This window comes from Mustela lutreola, chromosome 9, assembly GCF_030435805.1.
Source record: "Mustela lutreola isolate mMusLut2 chromosome 9, mMusLut2.pri, whole genome shotgun sequence".
NCBI lineage: Eukaryota > Metazoa > Chordata > Mammalia > Carnivora > Mustelidae > Mustela > Mustela lutreola.
The window spans coordinates 110920283-110940324 of record NC_081298.1 but is presented as its reverse complement, the minus strand read 5'-3'; the positions used below and the strand labels follow the sequence as shown (position 1 = coordinate 110940324).

Here is a 20042-nt window from a genome sequence, read left to right as displayed (position 1 = left end):
ATTTACAAATTTTGCTCTTCAAATTCTTGCCTTCTGTTATTTAGGAATAAATGCATAAAATCAGGAGGTAATTTTCAAGCGTAGTTTCTCTAGGTCAGCAGTTTTCAAGTAATAGGACCTCAGGACACCTTTACATGAGAAAAAGTTAAGAACCCCAAAGATACCTTATCATCTTGGTTATATCTGCTGATGTTTACTATATTGAGGATTAAAACAAAACAATGCATTTTAAAATCATTTTTAAAAAAGATTTTGTTTATTCATTTGAGAGAGAGAGAAGCCAGCTTCCCCACGGAAGCCCAATAGGGGCTTGATCCCAGGACCCTGGGATCATGACCTGAGCTGAAGGCAGATGCTTAACCAACTGAGCCACCCAGGGGCTCCAGTAACTTAGATGGGTTTTTTTTGTTTGTTTTTTGTTGTTGTTTTATGAAAAATACCTTCTAAAACAAATCCAGGGAGAAGACTGTATTTTACATTTTTACGAATCTCATTAGATCAGGTCTACTCTAATGGAAGACATCTTCATAGCTGTTTCTATAATTTTGCGTATTGTTTGTTGAAGTGAAATGAAGTAGAACTGTCTTTACCCAGATATGATGTCAGAAAAGGGCTTTTTTAATTTTGAGATTTTTATTTATTTATTTGACAGCACAAGTAGGCAGAGTGGTAGTCAGAGGGAGAGGGAGAAGCAGGCTCCCCGTTGAGCAGAGAGCCCAACACGGGGCTTAATCCCAGGATCCTGGGATTATGATTGGAGCCAAAGGCAGACACCCCCACAAAAGGGTTATTAAAGCCTCTTCAGGTGATTATCTATTTGATACTACACTGAGACCCTGCAAGTGGTAGTTTTTTAAAGGCATTGAAGAATCTAAAACCTCATCAAATAAGCCTCAGTTAAAACCACTGGTCCTGGGGTGCTTGGGTAGTGCAGTCACTCAGGCATCTGACTTGGTGTAAGCTCAGGTCGTGATCTCAGGGTCATGAGGTAGAGCTCCACACTGGGCTCTGCTTTAGATTCTGTCATTTCCACTCTTGCTCTCTAAAATAGATCTTAACAAGGGTACCTGGGTGGCTCAGTGGGATAAAATAGATCTTAACAAAAATATCTCACTGGTTTTTACAACTTTTGTTTATGATTTTATTTATTTGAAAGAAAGAGTACAGGGAGGGGTAGGGACAGGAGAGGGAGAAGCAGGCTCCATGCTGAACAAGTGCAATTCGAGGCTCCATCCTAGGACCCTGGGATCAGGGCCTGAGCAGAAAACAGATGCTTAACCTACTGAATCACTCACCTGGCCCCCACCCCACTTTTTAAAAAGATTTTATTTATTTGGTCTTACACTTTGAATGAATTTCTTAATCATGAAAGATTTTGTAACACCACACATTAGTCGTGTGGAAAATGCTCGTTCATTGATTTAGGCAGATCTTCCAAATGACACATTTGGTCATATAGATCACCTCTGTTGATACCACCAATCTCATCAGAAGAGTCTTAAGTGTCGGGAAGATGTCAGGCTCAAGGTGGCAATACAGCTTTTCAAAAACTTTAATTTTTTTCTTGAGAGCTTTGTTTTTTCATTGGCAATACCACTAGTTTCCCTTGAAGTGAAAGGCTTACTCCATCCATTTCCCAGAAAAATGTCTGCCAGATAAGCCAAGTCCACCTAACAGAATTTGCTAGTTTCTTCAAGAAGGGGCCAGGAAGACAGTTCAGCTTGCACAATGGCTTTTCGTCGAGACAGCCTTACTTCAGAGTTCGGCAGAAGGGCTTTATCCTGCTTCCCACTGTCGGCACGTTAGCTGTGTTCTTGAGGGTCAAGATTTAATGCAATGTTTAACCGACATTTCTAAATGAGGTTGCCACTGTTTGTACTGTGAAGACAAGGCAGTGATGACTGACCACTAGAGTGGTGTGCCACTGCTTTGACTCCTGGCTCTCAGGACCACACACTGACAGCCATTGCGCTAGACACTGTCCTCAGCTCTCTTTTCAAAACCTAAGGTCGTGATCTCAGTGGAAAAAAAAATCAGGTGAAGGCTATAGCTTTGGGGAGGTCCTCAAGTCCAAACCCATTATGGAAGTGACTTCCAGAAGACAACGTGAATGAGGTTGAAGTGATAGCTTAAAGACTGATTCTCTACCATTCTTCATTATCATTCCCCTAAATGAGCCTTATTAGATGCCTTTTTTCTATTCACTCCCACCATGAAAATTTAATACTGGAGGTTCATTAGAGAGCCACAAATGATGGTCTCTCAGATTCCCCTCCCCCCCCCCCCCAAGAACTGATTTTCAGCTTCAATGAGAATGTATGCCTGTAGCCAGTAATAACTCTTTTAGGGTTCACACCCTTCCGGATTTATTTTTCAGCATTTTCAGTTGCCACCACAGCATAATGGGTGGCACAGAAGATACACCAGTTTCTAAGGGAAAGCAGAAGCATGTCTCACTCTAAGCCAGCCTACATTAAAAAAATTTCCTTCTAATACTGACTGAATGTCTTAAATGTAAGAATTTACCCAGAAACCGGGAAGGCAGGACCTATTTCAGAAAAGGACTCACCATGGAATTCTTTTAAGTTGTGAATGTCCTTATGAAATAGGACTTGGGATTCAGATGACCTATTTCTATAAAGCTTCCAATTTCTGAAAAGCCTAAGATGTACCCCTTCTATACAGAGGTAGGGTGATTATAAATACTTTATTCACCCCCCAAAACTGAACACTGGGCCCTCAAGCAAGCAAAACCTGTGGCATAACCACAGCCCACTGCTGTTCTATAGCTCTTTACCAAGGGCCCCATGTCAGAGGGGACGAGTGAGTGGTTCTGTGACTCTACACTTCTCCCCAAGTCTGAATGGAAGAGAGCCAAGTTAGGTGAAGGTCAAGGGTCCTCCTCCAGGTCATCTTAGGGCTGGGAAAGTCTTAGGACATTTTCTGGGGAACCATGATTCTGTCCAAAGTCAGGGTGGCTCAGATGCCTTCTGGTCGTTGATACTTCCAGAAGGCCACCTCCCCGTCATCGCTGCAGGAGGCCAGAAGCCCCTGCTCCTTAGGGTTCCAGGCCACACAGTTGACATCCTGGGAATGGGCCTGAGGCAAGTGGGCTGTCAAGGAGAAGGTGGGCTGCTGTGGATCTGAGCTGGGATCCTCCTCGAACACACGGATGGCATCATCGCCACAAGCCGTAGCCAGGGCCCCTGTCAGCTGACACCTGGGAGGAACATGTGCACCGGTGAGTATGCAGGTGGCTCCTCCCTCCCTAACCTGGCAGATTAGGCAGAAGACATTACAGTCTTCCCGCAGCTCTTCCCGAACTGCAGGCCTCCACTTAAAGTCTATTATCGAAGGGCTTCCCTAACACAAATGTCACCTCCTCATTCTTCAAGGGCTGCCATCTAGGTTAGATCTCCCCAGTCAACGCCAAAACTCCTTGACTCTGAACTGCACTTCTGTCACTTAGCACAAGCAGCTTCCCTTATCACCAAGTCATCTTTAACTATTGAGATAGTAATAGGCTGCTGAATTTTACCATACTTCCCCTAAAGTCACCTTTGTCATTGCTAAACGTTTGCTAATATAAAAGCTTATATAAGCTTAATATATAATATAAGCTTAATTTCCAGAATAAATGAATAAATCTTTCTGGATATATAAGGCTGTGTGATTACCCACCCCCACCCCCCGCCAACACAAGGCTAGTGCTGACCTCACAGCTTGTCAACTTAAAAGTAGCTATAGGCCAGGCTATAGGCCTGGGTCTCCTATGAACCTCAGGCCAGCTGGCACTAGGCCAGCATGGTAGACAGTCTGCTGGATTGGAAGAAATGAGGGTAGCTGCTCCCTGTCCACGTACTCCCAGAGGTGGTAGAGAGAAGCATGGGGTTTTTTGTCCTCTCTAAAATCTCTCCAAATGGGTGGGTGTGGGGATGGGAGGTCTTACCAAGCAACGTCGTAAATGGTCCTGGAGTGGAAGCCTGACAAAGTGCAGATACATTTCCAGCTGGGGTCAGAGCCGCTGCATGCCACCCCTGCACGACAGACTTCTCTTGAGCCTAAGACATGTCTGTGTCCTGGGCACCTCGGGGGCGGAGCTCCTCACCTGCCCTCCCTCACCCCCATCTTCAGTCACCAGGCCTCATTTTTGTTCCTCTGTCCCTATCCTTACTGATCTGCCTTACATACTGTGGCCAGACGGATTTTTACAGCAGAATTCTGAGAAGGAAAGATCCTGTTCTTTAAAAACTTTCTGCTGCAGACTAAGTCTGACCAGTTAGCCTGCCTTTTAAGGCCACCAACCAGCCCAACCAGCCACCCGACTCACCCTATCACTCCCCAAATCCTTTTTGCCCTATGCTCCATCTAAAGGAATCACAGTGCCTGATGTAAATCTAGGCTTTTGCACCTTCAATGCCTTTGCTCATGCTGCTCTGTTCTCAACCAGAAATCTCTTCTCTTATTAAATTCTTCTTGTGTTAAAATCTTACACACATTTTCCAGTTCAGATGAAATGGTTCCTCTTCCACACAGCCTTCCCTGATTCTGCCAGGACTCACTTGGGAGCCCTCTCGTGCCACATGTTCCTCTCTACTCCAATTTGCTGTGATTCACCTATGTGTCTTAGACCCTTAGTACACTGTAAACCTCAGGAGACAGGCGTCTCCTTTAGCTTTCTTACTGGCCCCTCACCTTGCTCATTGTCCGGTAGATACTGGCGCCAGATACGCACAGTACGGTCGTCACTGCAAGATGCCAAGCGCTGGCCACTGGGGTCAAAGGCTAAGCTCCACACAGTGGATTCATGGCCTTCAAGGGTGGCATAGCATACCCAATCATCTTCTTCCTCCCGGTACAGCTTCACTGTGTCATCATAGCTGGCAGAGGCTAACAGCTGAGGGGAAGGGGGGGAAACACAGCACTTGTTTATATGGTTCAGGAAGTGCCTAGAGTTCCAAGACCTCTCCCAGCTAGGACAGTCCCAGCACTCTGTCTCTAGAAAGGGATTAATAAAGTCTTTCGGTCTCAGATAGAGATCCACAGGTGGAGGTTGAAGAGCAGAGGAAGGCTGGGTGCAGCCCTCCACACCAAAATCCCTTCCCACCAAGAAACTCCACCTCACTCTTACCTCCTGGCTTGGATGCCAAACCACATGTTTGACATCCTGTGTATGAGAGTTGAGGACACTGACACATTCATACTCATCTTCTTCATCAACTGTGGGAGGGAAAAAGAAAAGAGCCCATGAGCTGACTCCTATCAGGGACACAGAGGGGGATGTCTGTTCACTAGCTCCCAACCACATCTGGAAGGATCTAGACTCACCTTCCCAGACCCACACACTCTTATCTCGGCTGCAGGTAGCAAGGAGGTTGCCAGAAGGGGCCCAGGCCACTGACTTGACCTCATTTTCATGGCCCTCCAGAGTAGTTACACACTGCGAAAATAGAAGAAAAACAAGAATCAAGCAACTAAGACCTCCAGTGTTCTTTTCATAGGTACAGCCAAGCTAGCCCAGGTTGGCTCAGGTTCCTGAACCAGCCATGGGGAGCAAAAGGACAACAATCCTGCTCCCATCCAGCCTGGTTACCTCAAAGTCATCCTGGTTCTTTTTCCAAATGCAAGTGGTAGCATCAAAACTGGCGGAGGCCAGGTAATTGCCACAGGGAGACCAGGCCACCTTCCGCACAGTGCGCTGGTGGCCTTCAGAAAGGACAGATTTGCAGATCCAGCTCTCACCTAAAAGCAAATGACAGGTCAAGCTCTAGAGCTGGGTGCACAAGAAGGTGCAGAAGCACTATCAATGCAGTTGGATAATGGGGGTTAGTACTGTAACCAGAGCCAGAGCCAAACTGGGCTTACCTAAGCTGGGCTTAATTGGTGTATTTAACAACAGGCTTTCAGGGGCGCCTGGGTGGCTCAGTGGGTTAAAGTCTCTGCCTTTGGCCTAGGTCATGATCCCAGGGTCATGATTCCAGAGGATTGAGCCCTGCATAGGGATCTTTGCTCAGCAGGGAGCCTCTCTTTCTCTTTCTGCCTGCCTCTCTGCCTACTTGTGATCTCTGCCTGTCAAATAAATAAATAAAATCTTAAAAAAAAAAACAAAACAATACAGGCTTTCAGAAAGCTGTAACTAACTACTTCCTCTGCAGGACTCTAAAATCAGAGGAGTCCCTCTTCTGATTTAAAACTGTCAACGGTTCCCAAATTCCCTCAGAATAAAATTTAAACTTCACATCCTGTTGTAAATTGCTCTGGGGACTACATTCCTAACACCCTTCTCTCCTTTTCCGGTCTCAGCAACTATCACAATTCCCTCAATACTTCCAGCCTATGGATGTTTTTGCTTCCAATACTTGACGACTCCTTCACCCAAAAAGTCTTTCCTAGAGTGGAAAACGTCTAACTTGAAGGTGGCTTGTCCCTCCTTCCCCCAGGCCTGTAACCTCACTGCGGGTCGGCTTGCCCCAAAGGTTGCGCACTCCCTGAACCCGGCACCCACACTATGCGCAAGCTGAACCCTCTGCAGCAGGAGTCCTCCAGCGAGGCCAGGACTGACCTTCCGTGCCCCAGATGCGGACTCTACGGTCACCACCGCACGACGCCAGGAGGGTTCCCGCAGGGTTCCAGGCCAAGAACCAGCAGCGAGAGTCCGGATGCGCCGGGACACGAGCCAGCAGCACCAGCGAGTCCTTCATGGCGTCCCAGAGGAGTGTGTTGAGGAGGTGGGCAGAGGTGGTCGCGCCGACCGCGAGTTCCACGGCGCAAAAGCTCGCGACGCCCACTACAGCCTCAGACGGCCCGCGGATCCCGCTGCTTCCGCCGGAGGGCCTGGGTTGTCCAGGGAACTCAGGTGCCCGCTGCTGCGGCCGTGCTGCCCTCTGGGAGTTGTAGTCAGCTTGCCACGCCTGGCGGCAGGCACCGCGCGGCAGCCTCGAACTACCAGTCCCGTGAGGCCCTGCGCAAGGAGCCGGGGGCGCGCCCAGGCTGTGACGCGCGCGGGGGACGGGGCGGGGTGCCGGAGGAGGCGGAGGCAGAGGTGGAGGAAGCCGGAAGTGGATCGGGCCCGGGTCGGTACGGGCGTTGCGGGTTTAGGGCCCGGGATCGCTTTGCCCCAGGCAGCTGCAGAGCCCGTGACGGAACGGAGCGGCGCCATACCGGCCTTGAGGCCTGCTGACCGGTGAGGAACAGGGGTCGGTGTGGTGGAGGGTCGTTTCTGGCCACAGGTCGCAGCCTGAGCACTGTTCCCAGATCCCGGATCCCCGATCCCAGCGGCCCAGTCTGGTCCTCGACCCCTCGGCACTCTCTGGCCGAGACCCCAGAGCCGGGTGTCTCTCGCATGGGTAACCGATACCCACGCCCCAACTCCGGTTTGCCCAGATCCCGACCGGCTCGCAGTCCTCTCCGGGTCCCTGTTCCGCACCTCCGCAGCCCCATTCCGGAGACCCCGTCCCCGCCCCCCACCCCCGACTCCCTGCAGCCCTCCTGTCTGTGCTTGGCCCCAGGTCCCACCCCCTATCCTCCCGTGTGGGCCCTAACACCGCTGTGCCGGCCTCCCCTTCTGTGAACCCAGCGTCTTGCTCTCCTCCCCGGGACAGGCAGGCTCAGCGCGCCCTGCGGAGGTCCGCGGTGACCAGCAGCGACCTCGGAGCGACGGCGGGCGGCCCCGGGCATGTACGCCCCCGGAGGCGCAGGGCTGCCCGGCGGGCGCCGGCGGAGGAGCCCGGGAGGCAGCGCTCTGCCCAAGCAGCCGGAGCGTAGCCTGGCCTCGGCTCTGCCGGGTGCCCTGTCCATCACGGCGCTGTGCACTGCCCTCGCCGAGCCTGCCTGGCTGCACATCCACGGTGGCACCTGTTCCCGCCAGGAGCTGGGGGTCTCCGACGTGCTGGGCTACGTGCACCCGGACCTGCTGAAAGGTGAGGGCGCTGCGCGCCGGCCCTCTTCTTTCTGAGTGGTAGAGCCTCCTTGGCTGAGAGCTGAATGTGGTGCGGGCTGGAGCAGAGATAGCCAGGGGCAGGCACTTGGCTTGAAGGAAGCAGCCCCATTCCTGCCTAGTGTTCATGCCCACCAGGTGGCTCTGTTTGGGGTCTGGCCCTTCATTAATTCTGATGTTATTCAGCCAGGCACCTACTTCTCACGCCGTGCTAATCTGGACTGCTGCTATTTTCGGATTCTGCCGGCGGAAGGGCGCTGTGTATTGAGAACAGATAAGGGTGCTAGGCATCACAATTAGCTGCCCCCTTCTAAGGAACCCATGGGATATGGGAAGGTTTCTTGGGGCAGCCTGTTGAAGGGAGAAAAGGAACTTTTTTTTTTTTTTTTTTTTTTAATGTGGCTGGATTTTGAAAGATATTTTGGAGTTCTGCTATAATGGAATTTTTGCTAGAGAAAAAGGAGTCTATGGCATTTCCCATAACCAGAAGTCAGTTTTGTTGCCACTCTCAGTAAAAACAATTGGAATTTGACTCTTGGAACCTTTACAAATGGTCTTGACTGAGGTAAGGTTGCTTTGTTCATCATCCTGCTTCCTAGCTAGCTAGGCAGGCAGAGCAAAGGAGAAAGGGACTGTGCTCTTTACTGGGCACAGAAGAGACCAATGTGGGGGTGGGAGTGGGGGGCTGTTCCAGGGAGCCCCATAGGTCATCCTGCCCAGCCCTATCTCCAGTAATGAGAGTAAAGGCTGTGTGAGGGCAGGACTGCACTTGCCTGGTGTCTACCCAAAAAATGGTCAGAGGACCCCAAGAAGCCTTTAGTAACAGCATAGTTCATCACCCCCAAGGTCTTTTGAACCATTTGTGAAGGTCTTCATATTTTCCTCTCTGGACCACTCCCTGGGGCTATGATACATTCCAGATGTTCATTACCCCATGTATCAGAAGCATTAAATATCTTCACCTTGCCTCTTTAAGGATTCAGGCCCTGGGATTTGGTGAAAAGGTCAAATTCCCTTCTGTGCTGTGATTTACATACCACTTCTGCAGGTCTAATCTGAAAAGCTGTAACCTTGTAGCCTAGTGTTGCCTTTCTCCAAGAGTTCTCTTGCTGTTTTGCATCTCTGAGTTTTTAAGGCTTTAGCTAAGTTTTGTAGAGAACAGGATGGGAATGTCTGGTTTATTTCCAGATTTCACCATAATGACGGTCTATGCTGGTTTGGCTCATTAAGACCCAAGTTATACACACGATGATAGAGGCCTCGAGACATGCAGCTTTTGTCTGGCCTATAGCTGGTGGCAGAAAGGCCATCAAGCTGGTTTGGAGTCTGGATGGTTTTTTCCTCAGCATGGTACCTTCTTTGGAGCACAACTGCTGCCTTTCCACCACTCCAATCAGGTCTTTGCCATCAATTCCCTGCTGTTCCAGGGTTTTGGGGATGTGGTATCTCCCACAAGCCAGGAGAGAGTTTATGATGCTTCTTCTCCCTTTCAAATAATTCCTTGGGAGGCTCACCAAGTTCGTATGATGGAGTGGGTGGCACTCTGATCCTTGTTTCCAGAGGTCAAGGAAGCTTGGCTCAGACATGAAGTGATCTCTCCAGGGCCTCAGAGCTGGGGGCACAGCTGCATTGACTCCAGTGCAAAATGATGCTGTCTCGTGTGTGTGCACATCTTAACCTTTGCTTGACTTCTGTGTCATCGAGAATGACCTCCCGTCTACTCCACTTTGGAGTGCACCCTTGTCAAAGGCATTGAAAAATAAAAATAAATTCTTGATGCAGGTTCTCCTTTGTTTACATATATATTTGCCCTTTTTAAGAAGTTTTTAAAGCCAGATTTTGTCTTTTATAAAGCATGCTGCCTTAATCTTTACATTACATTTACTCATGTGTTTAGGGATCTTAACCCGTGGATAATTTTTTGCTTGTGTGGTTCTTTTAAGATTTTTCTTTTTATTGGGGGGGTGCAGGGGGAGAGGAACAAGCAGGCTCCACACTGAGCGTGGAGCCTAACATGGGGTTTGGACCCACAACCCCGAGGTCGTGACCTGAGCCAAAACCAAGAGTCAGACGCTCAACCACGCAGGCGCCCCAACCCGTGGATAGTTTGAACCTGCTTTTCTGTGGCCATTTTCTTAGCTGTTATAAGCTAGGAGCACACGGGTGTCCATTTATAAGAGAGGTGACCATGGTACCTCACGAACCATCACAGAAGAAGGCAAGGAATTAGGAGGGCCCAATTGCTTCTTCTTCCTTTACTCTGTACCTGTTGGGTTTTTGCTTACCCAGTGGGCCTTTAGACACGGGCTATCCTATGCGATTTTGTTGATCCTTAGGGTCTAACCCATATCCTAACATGGAAGCCTGGGATATTCTCTATCTTGGGAGGGAACGGAGCTTTGGGGCACAGATGTGATGGCAGTAGATGCTACCAGAGGGAAAACAAGCCTTATCAGGTCTGTGCAGGGGAAGGAGGATGGGCAGGGCTGGCAGGGCTCAGAGTAGTGCCTTCCTGTTTCTCAGCCCCCTGTCCAAGTGCCAGGCATTGTGCTGGGCACACACCATGTCTGGCTTTAGTTTCTCCTAAGTGTCTTTATTGGATAGGTGCTGCCCCACTTCCAGTTCACAGAGGTTGCAGGCTCAGGGAGGTCGGGTACCACGGGCTTGGAGGCACAGAGCTGGTGTGCGTGCTGTGGACCCCACTCTTCCCATCGCACCTGAGCACACTCTAGGTTTCTTTTTCCTTCCATCAGAGTTGTCCAAGGCTTATTATTTCCCGATTCTAGTGGAGTTTTTCTCACAAGTCCCGCCGAAGCTGTGGTTCTTATCCATCATTGCCTCAACATTCTGGCTCAAGTCAGTGAGCCTGAGGCAAAGCCACTCACGCTCCCGCTGTCATTTGCAGATCTCCAAAAGGCTTTATTCAATGCTGGCCGGCTGAACAGATTTGGTCCTGAATCCTTCTGCTCCCCAGGGGGTGCCTGCTTCTCACACAGCTCCTCGCCAGGCCCAAGTCCAGAGATTTGCTCAGACTGCTGGTGGCCCCAAGCAAGGGGCGGGGGGGGGGGGGCACAGATAATCATTCCTTCTGAGCCCCAACCCTCTCTATTGAGTGTGGCCAGCAAAGGGCAGTTCTGACAACAACTTCAGGAAGCATCTTTGGAGAATGAGGAAGTTTGGGGGGTTGAAGTCAGTGAATCACAGTTGACAACAAGCCACTGGAAATGCAGGGCCCTATCAGGAAGGGCCAGTGCGCCTGCTGGGTGGTGACTAATGCAGCTGGCACTTCTGACGCCTGCCTGGCCGTGGGGGCCTGTCCCCAGAGGCAGCTCTGCTAGAAGCTCGTATCTGGTGATACCCAGCCAGGCACTAGAGGGCCCTGCTGGAGTCCTGTGTTAGAAACCTATTTGGAAGCCCAAAAGTCACAGTGGGCTATGCAGGTGGGATGGCTGAGCTGAGTGCAGAGAATGATACGGGCCCTGGGGAAGGGTCTCTAACTCCCAGGGACTCCAGTGAAGGCCGAAGGGAGGGAAGATGAGGCAGAAGAATGGTACTGTCCAGACGCCACTTTACTCTTCCTGCCTGTAATGGGAGCAATGGGCAGGTAGATGGGAAGTGCCAGGGCCTTCAAAACAGATCCAACCCAGTGACTCACCAGTGACCTTGGACAAAGTCAATTCCTTGGGATCCTATTACACAGCAGCTGCCTTCTTCTCTGGTGACTGGAGGGGACAGTCAGCAATAATTACCAAAATAAATAGCACGACGGGAGAATGGGCTGTGTTCTCTGTCTTACCAGAGTGTATATACTGCACTTGTTTGAAATAAGGACCCTGCCCCGTGTGCCATTTCTCTCCACAAATAAAATCATACGTACTCACCCTTGGGGATTTTGCTTCCCCTGAGCAGCCCTCGAGGCGCTGGGCATTCATTGCTCCCCCTGCCAGACATCAGTCTGGGAAACAGACATGGGAGATCCTGACCCGAGGAGAGTCAGAGCTGGGTTCCGAGTGTGTCTGGGATAACTCCACCTGGCTTCTCCGTGTGCTCTGAGACCCTCCGATGAGAAGCTGCCTGGGATGCGAGGCAGACCCCTGGTGTATCTGTAAGCATCACTCCAAGGGAAGTTTACGTTCGGCTTCCCCACCAAACCTAAGGGTTCACTCACGGCTTTGGAGTGGAGAAGGCAGTCATGTTGAAACAAAACCCATTTGAATTTTGGGTCAGAGGCTCTGTATCTGCATCATATCATCATGATGGCCGGGCAGAACCTTAGTCTGGCTTTAGTAGGCTCTTGCCCTGGCCCACACTGGCTGATGTGTGCTGACAAAGTACCAGTGGAAGGAGGAAAGGCATACCAGGGACGACGCCATGGCGGCCCAGCTGTACGGCCCCGTGCCAAGGGAGTAGGCTGGTGGCAGGCCCTACGGGCTTGTTCCTGGCATGGCGTGAGATGACTAGCAGCACAGCCCTGTGTATGGGGAGCAGGTGTTATAGCTTTCACTGGGTGCATGAGGGCAGCTAAGTGACTTGTTGGAGCTAACACAGTCTGTGGTCCGTCTAGGATTTGGTGCCACGTCTGGTGCCTTTCCGGTGTCCCTGCTGCTTCTAAGAGCCAGGCTCTCATGGCTGCAGAAGCCTAGACCACATCAAGCAGATATTGCCCAGTAACTGCCAGTGTAAGCACTCTTCATGGCTTCATGAACCAAATCTTTTCCTGCCTAGAAGAGGTTTCATGATTCCAGCTGTTCCCCTAGTGAGCTCAGCAGCTGCTGGCTCTGGCGGTGACTCTGACAGCATTCCTTTTAGGTTTGGAACCTCCATTCAAAGACTGCCCTTTAGGGTTAGATTAATTATGTCCATCAGGGAAAAATGAAACTGCTAACTCTGGTGCTTGGTGTTTCCGAGCATCATGGTGCAAGGGAGCCTAATGCAGGTTTGGGGTCTTAACTCCATCTACTGTGTGACCTGGAGGAGGTCACATAACCTCCTGGAGCCTCTGAGTTCTTCAAGCTGTGTGATGAATCCCCCGGAGTGCAGGGAGGCTTAACCAAAATAACATCTTTTTTTTTTAAGTCGGCTCCATGCCCATTGTGGGGCTTGAACTCATGACCCTGAGATAAAGAGTCACACACTCTATTGACTGAGCCAGGCTGACACCCCAACTAGAAACTTTGACCTCTCTGGTGCACAGGCTATTCCTTGGAGTGGTACACCAGAAACAACCAACAATGTTTGTCTCTTGGGAGGAGCAGTTGGACATTAGGAAAGGGAGGAATATCTTCCCTGAATCTTCTTATCATGTGCAAGTTTTCCTTATTATTTAAATAAGAGTATTACGAAACATAAGACATATAGGAGTGTACATAATAAATGTATATATTTTTAAGATTTTATTTATTTATTTGAGAGAGAGAATGAGAGAGAGAGCATGAGAAGAAGGAGGGTCAGAGGGAGAAGCAGACTCCTTGCCAAGCAGGAAGCCCGGTGTGGGACTCGATCCCGGGACTCCAGGATCATGACCTGAGCTGAAGGCAGTCACTTAACCAACTGAGCCACCCAGGCACCCAATAAATATACATTTTTAAGGATGGTAATAAAATGGACATCCTGTACTTCCTCTGCAGCTGAAGAAAGTGTCTGAATTCAGCCCTGGTGTATTTCTTTCTTCAGTGAAAACTAACTGTTGGGCGCCTGGAAGGTGCAGCCAGTTGACCTCTTACTGTTGGTTTTGGCTCAGGTTGTGAGTTCAGGGACTGAGATCGGCCCCACATCAGACTACACACTCAGTGCACCGTCTGCTTGGGAGTCTCTCTCCCTCTGGCCCTCTCTCACCTGCACTTGTGCATGTGCTCGCTCGCTTTCATGAATAAATAAGTCTTTGGGGAAGAAAAGTAATGGTTCGAGTTGAGTTGATTTTTAAGAACCACAATTAAAGCACCACTCGGAGTACCTGGCCACATTAAGGAACGCTGCTGGAATCAGAACAGAGCCTGCTGAGCTCAGAGCGCGATGTGAGCCCTGCCGCTCTCAGGTTATTCTCGGAAGTCCTAGAACACTGGTCCTGCCCCATCCCTGCTGCCTGCTGAGTGGAGCCCGATAGGAGCTATCTCAGAGAGCTTTTAAAGATACACCAATAAAGGCAGGAAATAGTGTCTGCCTCTGGGAGCTTTGCTTGCAGAGAGGCCCTTGGGTTTCTAGGCTCCTTCAGGCCAGCTGTCTTAGGCTCTGCAGGGCTGGGTTAAGTGAAGGCTAGCCCCGGCTGCTGGCCAATCTTACACAAAGGAAGCCTCTTGGCCGCAGACAGTTTCCCAGGCTGGAATACTGGGCCCCAGACAGATGGTTAGCTGACAGGAGAGTAGTGGATAATTCTGGGGCAGCTTAATGGAAGATCTGTAGCCAGATCAAGGCTCAGGAGTCCTGTGTGGGCTAAGCCAGCATCTGCCTGGTGAATTCTGAGCCTGAGGCAGGGAGTGTGTGCTGTCACAAAGGCACAGAGTCTCTTGATACCTGGTCTGGTTCTTCAGTATGGGAGGCCAGACTCTCTACCCAAGACCCAGGGATGTCAGTGTCTGTTGGTTTGAGTCTGCCTTGTGGGGGTCAGGTCCCTTCCAGGTTCTTGGACTTCAAAGCAACAGTCTACCTTCCTCTAGGTTCAGGATCAGTGTTTCTGGGAATGTAGGGCTTGGCCCCACAGCTGCTTGCTGTGATCCCACAGCCTTTCCGCCTGAGATCAGGACCCAGGAAAAGAGCCTGTGGTCTAAGTATTGCCAGCCGTTTCCAAATTGTCCCAAATTAGCTGACAACCCATGGCCTAAATGAAAGAAGAACTTGCCCACCGCTAGACTAGAGGAAAGAGAGGAAGTTGAGGCCCATTTCTCTTTATCAAAGCTTAAAATGGTTTCTTTTTGGATCAGCCTTTATTCTGTGTGTTTCTGGGAGCACTAGTTCACATAGATACAAAACTAAATAGATATAAAACTGGACTGACAGTGTTGTCTAGATCAATTTTCTTTTTTTAAAAAGGTGTTAAGTCTTAGAAGTTCACTTTATGTGTCTGGTATATGGTTGTCATCCTGGGACCTCCCTTCTCCTTGACCCCAGGGACACTCTAAATGTCGGGTCTCCTGTTTGAGCATCTTTCTTTTTCTTGGTTCACTCCTTCATTGTGGTGGAGCAAGAGCATGCACCCGTCAATGGCTTCACCCTCATTTTAGAAGGTGTCAGTTTTGGAGTCTGTCAGGCTTTTGTGGTATAAACTAGTCTCTTCTTAGCTTTTCACACTTCTGGCTTAGACTTGAGCTAATCTAGTCCTTTAAGTCCATTCTAAGTAGGTCCAACTCTTTAATTTCCGGTTCCCAGAATTTTGTTTTGACCCTTTCTTCTTTGTGAGGGTTTATGCCTTAAAATTTCCTTCTTTTGTTTTAGTAGGGTTCAGGGAGGAAGCAGAAATAAATGTGAAAGTCTGGTCTGCCATCTTTCCTAATTTATTCAGTACTTTTAATTCTGTGTTTCTCTAAACTGCTTCAGTGTCTTTCAAGGGACTGAATGAGTGACTGGATAGACAGTGTTAATCGGCCTCTGAGGCTGTCTCGGCTCAGAACTCAGTGGGCTTTTCCTGCCAGTCTAAAGCACGCTTTAGCAGAATGGGCTGACATGTCAGGCTAATTGTCAGGGTCTTTACAAATGGTTAGCAGAGTGTGGCAAGTACAAGGAAGTGGAGCCCTGCACTTAGCGTGATTTTGTTGGAAAGGGAAGAAGGACTTGAGGCACAGGGGAGCCTGTCTGCAGTTCCTCTCCTCTGCAGGCTGGCTGGGAGCAGGAGCAGGAGCTGAGACGCGCCCCTCGCCATACTCCGCTGATTCCCCAGGACTGGGGCGGGGGTGGCGGGGGGTGGGAGACACAAGCTCTTCCCAGCAGGAGGACTTTGGGAGGACGTGGGGCCCTGATGATTTGGTTCTTGCCCTACAGATTTCTGCATGAATCCCCAGACGGTACTGCTCCTGCGGGTCATTGCCGCCTTCTGTTTCCTGGGCATCCTGTGTAGTCTCTCCGCATTCCTCCTCGATGTCTTTGGGCCCAAGCATCCAGCCCTGAAGATCACCCGTCGCTATGCCTTCGCCCACATCCTCACAGGTAAGCATGGGCCTGCTCACCGTGGGGAAGGAACTGCCATGGGGCGGAGGCGCCTGTCTGGAGTTGCAGGTGGGGATGAATAGGCTTCTGTGAGTAGATACCATTCCAGATGCTTCTTTCAGCTCTAGCCTTTCACAAAGCAATGGACTGTGATAGCGACTTGCTGCTTGCATTTGCATGTATGCCTGCCAGGACCACAAACCCACTCAGCCCAGCTGTAGAAGGGGACCATCATTAGTATTCCGCAAGAAATCTCAGTGCTAAGAACTGGAGCCAAAGCTCAGTGGGACTCATGGGGCCCACAACGAGCAGGGAGGGAACCAGGGTGTCTCACTGTGTCTCCCCGGGAATGCATGGTCTCATCAGACTCTCTTCTTCTGGCTCGTCTGCACGCCACCTTTCTATGCTTCGATGCAGCTTCTCTTCTCCCTCCTGACTGGGCTGCTGTGTTGATTTTGACTTGTGATGGTGCCGACTCTGGCCCCCCAACTGCATGACCCAGTCTATCCCTTTCAAGCACCCAGTGACTTCTAGCAGCCTGGTATCCCAATTCCAAATTCTGGAAACAGAAAGACTCTGGCCCAGAAGCAGTCAGGCATCTGGCCCCAGCCCCCATCCCCATCCCTGTCCCTGCCGGAGAATCCCATGGCCAAGAAAGCTCCCCGTCACAGGGTCTGGGAGCAGGCAAGTTCTCTGTGAATGGGGTTTGGGGAGAGGCTCAGTTGGTTCTTGAAGCATCCTGACTGCAAGATGCCTCCTAACTTCCCTTCTCTGATGTCTCTCTGTCTCCCAGTCCTGCAGTGTGCCACCGTCATCGGCTTTTCCTACTGGGCTTCCGAACTCATCCTGGCCCAGCAGCAGCAACATAAGAAGTACCATGGGTCCCAGGTCTATGTCACCTTTGCTGTTAGTTTCTACCTGGTAGCAGGAGCTGGTGGGGCCTCAATCCTGGCCACGGCAGCCAACCTCCTGCGCCACTACCCCACTGAGGAGGAGGAGCAGGCCTTGGAGCTGCTGTCCGAGATGGAGGAGAACGAGCCCTATCCAGCAGAGTATGAGGTCATCAACCAATTCCAGCCACCCCCGGCCTACACACCCTAATGCTGGCCCAGGGCTTTCTTCTGCAGCAGCCCCTCCCCACTCTGCAGCGCCTCTCAAACCCAGAGGAGCTCCTCTCCCCAGCAGGCCTCACTGGTAGGATCCTGACCATTTCACCAAACCTTCCCAGGAGAGACTCTGCCTTTAGGGTGGTTCATGTATCCCTGCTCTCGAAACCTGGGATTCACAGATTTTTTATATAATGCACTGTTTCCCCTCTTGTCACCTTCCTGTCCCTTTGTGGTCACTAGTCATTACCAGCCAGGGATGGTCATACAAGTTTTCTCCCTTCATGGGCCATAGCTTTGAAACTGGGACTTTCCCTGGGGAGCTGCTGATGGTGGGGACTTACAGATAGAAGTGTCAGCAGGCCCAAAGGGAAAGGGGGACTGGGCCCTGTAGGCTCATTTCGTAACAGTCAGTGTTTGTCCCACCACTATAGCCCTGGACTGATCCCCACCCCCAATTCCTACTTGGAGTGCTGCAGCCCCGGGCCGCTCGCTCCGTGGAATTCTCTGCACTTTAGTCTTTGGACTTCCCATCACACATCTTCTGGTTTTCTGGGAAGAAGGAATTGCTGTCAGGAAGCTGAGCCTGCGCTCTTCCACCCTGCCCTTGAGTGGGCGGCTGGAGCCCAGGCAGGGAGCGCAGCAGCTGGCATGGGCCTGAGGCCCCCTGGTGCCCATAAAGGATCAGAGTAAGGGCGGGCCATGTCCCCCTAGCCCCTTCACCTTTTAAAATGTGAGTGGTTTTAAAAGGAAAAAGCAGAACCAATCAACAGCAACAATAGTCTTTTTAAACTAGCGACAAGCCTGTTGTCGTTTTTTCAGACATTTTATCCCATTTCTTTTGGCTCAGCACTGTTTTGGGCCACGGCTTCCCCCAGGCAGCTCTTCCCCGAACCTCTTCCAGCAGAATGCAGCCTCTTCCCTTGCCTCCTCCCCCACAGCGACCCGGCTCCCTGGGCCCTTCCTGTGGAACCCAGTGCCCTGTCGGCCCCGGCCCTGAGGGCTGAGGACTGTGGCCTGGCTGGCTGGCCAGCGTGGTGCTCCTCAGGACTGTGGCACTGAGATGTAACCTGGCCTCCGTGCAGGAACAGGGGCCATAGCAGGGCAGGAAACCCGCCATGCGCCACATAAGAACCGCAACCAGTGGGGTCCCGTTGCGTGAGGTGCCAGAAGCAGCCCTTCAGAGCAGCACTCCTGGCTGTGCCCTTCAGGCTCAGTGTGTCCCCTAGACTGTGATTTGGGGCAACAGCTTGCTGCATGCCCCTTTTCTCTTCTTGAATGTACTCTGGTCTTGCCGTGCACTCCCGGCTCTTTCTTGCCCGGCCATCATTCTGTCCCGTCTGCCACACAAGGCTCTGGGTCTGGCTGAATGCTGGGCCTGGAGATCTGGGGCACAAAGTGGGAGAAACTTGAGAGACCTTCAACGTGGATCCAGATGGCCAAGCTCTTTGGAATCAGTGTCCGGTGCTGAGCTGAAAAGAAGATTGGATCCCAGTTTCCTTTCACAGGCAATAAACAGAGCAAGACTGGAGAGTGGATACCACTGTCGAATTGTGGCTAGAAAGGGACTCTCTTGTCCCTTGTCCTTCTTCAGCGAGTTTGCCTGGGGATGTCTGGACAGATGCCTGTGTGGGAGGTGAAGACCATGTCTGTGCATGAGTGAGCGGCTGCCTGGAGTTCACTCTGATGCCAAAGTGTGTCCCAGGGTGACTCTCACTCTTCCAGACTCTTCCCTTAGGCAAGAAAGACTGCAGTATGATACCTGAGCACAAAACCAAGGAGCTAAATTAAGTCTTATGTCTTTCTGTAAAGTCCAAGTTTGCCTTTGGCAGATCTCCAGGGTGTGGCCAGCTCTCTCTGACCATGAGGGTCTAAGCAGGCAGAACAAGAGAGTGGGCACCAAACACGCATGCCAAAGTGACTAGTCATCTCGTGAGGACCTAGACATGACCCTGTGGACCATTCCACGTGACTCGGAACCCACTTTTTATTAGCTTCCCCACACCTCTGGCCTTTCTCTTTTCCCCTGCCATCCTGACATGGATAGTTTGTCATATAAATTCCCCTGGTTGTGTTTTTTTTTTTTTTTTTTCTAGAAAAGAACTTAAAAAGCAAAACAAAACAAAAAACAAATTACAAATAAGAATGTAAATGCCAGTGGCTCCCTGTCATTTTTCTGTCACAATTTCCCTGACTTGGTTTGTTCCCTTGCTCCTAGAAAAGCAGGAGAAATTTATGATTAAGTGTGTAATTAAAAAAAAATGGGGAGGGAATGCTTGCATGTGTTTATTCAAATGCAAGGCATTTTTCCTTTTAAGACCCTCCTAATCCTGACAACTTCTGCACCAGGGTCCCAAGGCTAGGAGCAGTAGAGACCTCCAGCCCAAGTCCCTGACTTCAAACCCTGAGCTCTTCTCTGTAGCTGCTCGTTAGTGGCAGAAGAGAAAGCTGCTTCTGAACTCCAACCATTGTGTGGGAAGAAACAGACTTCTTCAGAGCTAGGACTTGTGGAAGGAGCTGCACTTTCTTTTGAAACCACAGGGAATGGTCACTTCCAGGGAGAGGCATGTGAGTGGAGATAGTTCCGGGAGTGTACCTTGTGGAAGAGCTCTACAGTGTCCATGCCTCACACGGTTACCCACTTTCCCTTCATTCAGCCGACACTCTGGGCCCCAGATGGACATCGCAGTAAAAGAGCTTCAGGCTGCCTTTGAGGAGCACCTCGTTGAGGTGTTATTTATTTATTTATTTTTTAAAGATTTATTTATTTGACAGAGAGAAATCACAAGTAGACAGGCAGCCAGAGAGAGAGAGAGAGGGAAGCAAGCTCCCTGCTGAGCAGAGAGCCCGATGCGGGACTCGAT

General features: G+C 50.6%; 2 protein-coding genes across 3 annotated transcripts; one reads left to right on the top strand and one right to left on the bottom strand.

Moving 5' to 3' along the window:
* Window positions 1-1117: 1117 nt before the first annotated feature.
* CIAO1 (cytosolic iron-sulfur assembly component 1) lies at window positions 1118-6884 on the bottom strand. The gene is made up of 7 exons (XM_059188447.1): window positions 6563-6884; window positions 5594-5742; window positions 5329-5440; window positions 5132-5220; window positions 4696-4897; window positions 3950-4037; window positions 1118-3220 (listed from the first exon to the last, which is right to left on the bottom strand). The coding sequence occupies exons 1-7, from the start codon at window positions 6699-6701 to the stop codon at window positions 2980-2982; spliced, it is 1020 nt and encodes a 339-aa protein (XP_059044430.1). The 5' UTR covers window positions 6702-6884; the 3' UTR covers window positions 1118-2979.
* Window positions 6885-7026: 142 nt separating this feature from the next.
* TMEM127 (transmembrane protein 127) lies at window positions 7027-19335 on the top strand. 2 transcript variants are annotated; one of them, XM_059188448.1, is made up of 4 exons: window positions 7027-7183; window positions 7602-7919; window positions 15908-16072; window positions 16866-19335. In XM_059188448.1, exons 2-4 carry the CDS (start codon window positions 7676-7678, stop codon window positions 17171-17173), a joined length of 717 nt encoding a protein of 238 aa, XP_059044431.1. In that variant the 5' UTR covers window positions 7027-7183; window positions 7602-7675; the 3' UTR covers window positions 17174-19335. The 2 variants fall into 2 exon arrangements, with proteins under 2 accessions (XP_059044431.1, XP_059044433.1); XM_059188450.1 differs by lacking the exon at window positions 7602-7919.
* Window positions 19336-20042: the final 707 nt, after the last annotated feature.

Bases quoted from the DNA above. Each gene is read 5' to 3' on its own strand.
- CIAO1 (XM_059188447.1), bottom strand. From the start codon at position 6,701: ATGAAGGACTCGCTGGTGCTGCTGGCTCGTGTCCCGGCGCATCCGGAC. The intron at 4,898-5,131 runs GTAAGAGTGAGG...CCTTCCCCTCAG, and splicing joins TTTGGCATCCAAGCCAGGAG to CTGTTAGCCTCTGCCAGCTA. The intron at 4,038-4,695 runs GTGAGGGGCCAG...TCTGTCGTGCAG, and splicing joins TCTACCGGACAATGAGCAAG to GGGTGGCATGCAGCGGCTCT.
- TMEM127 (XM_059188448.1), top strand. From the start codon at position 7,676: ATGTACGCCCCCGGAGGCGCAGGGCTGCCCGGCGGGCGCCGGCGGAGG. The intron at 7,920-15,907 runs GTGAGGGCGCTG...CTTGCCCTACAG, and splicing joins GCACCCGGACCTGCTGAAAG to ATTTCTGCATGAATCCCCAG. The intron at 16,073-16,865 runs GTAAGCATGGGC...TCTGTCTCCCAG, and splicing joins CTTCGCCCACATCCTCACAG to TCCTGCAGTGTGCCACCGTC.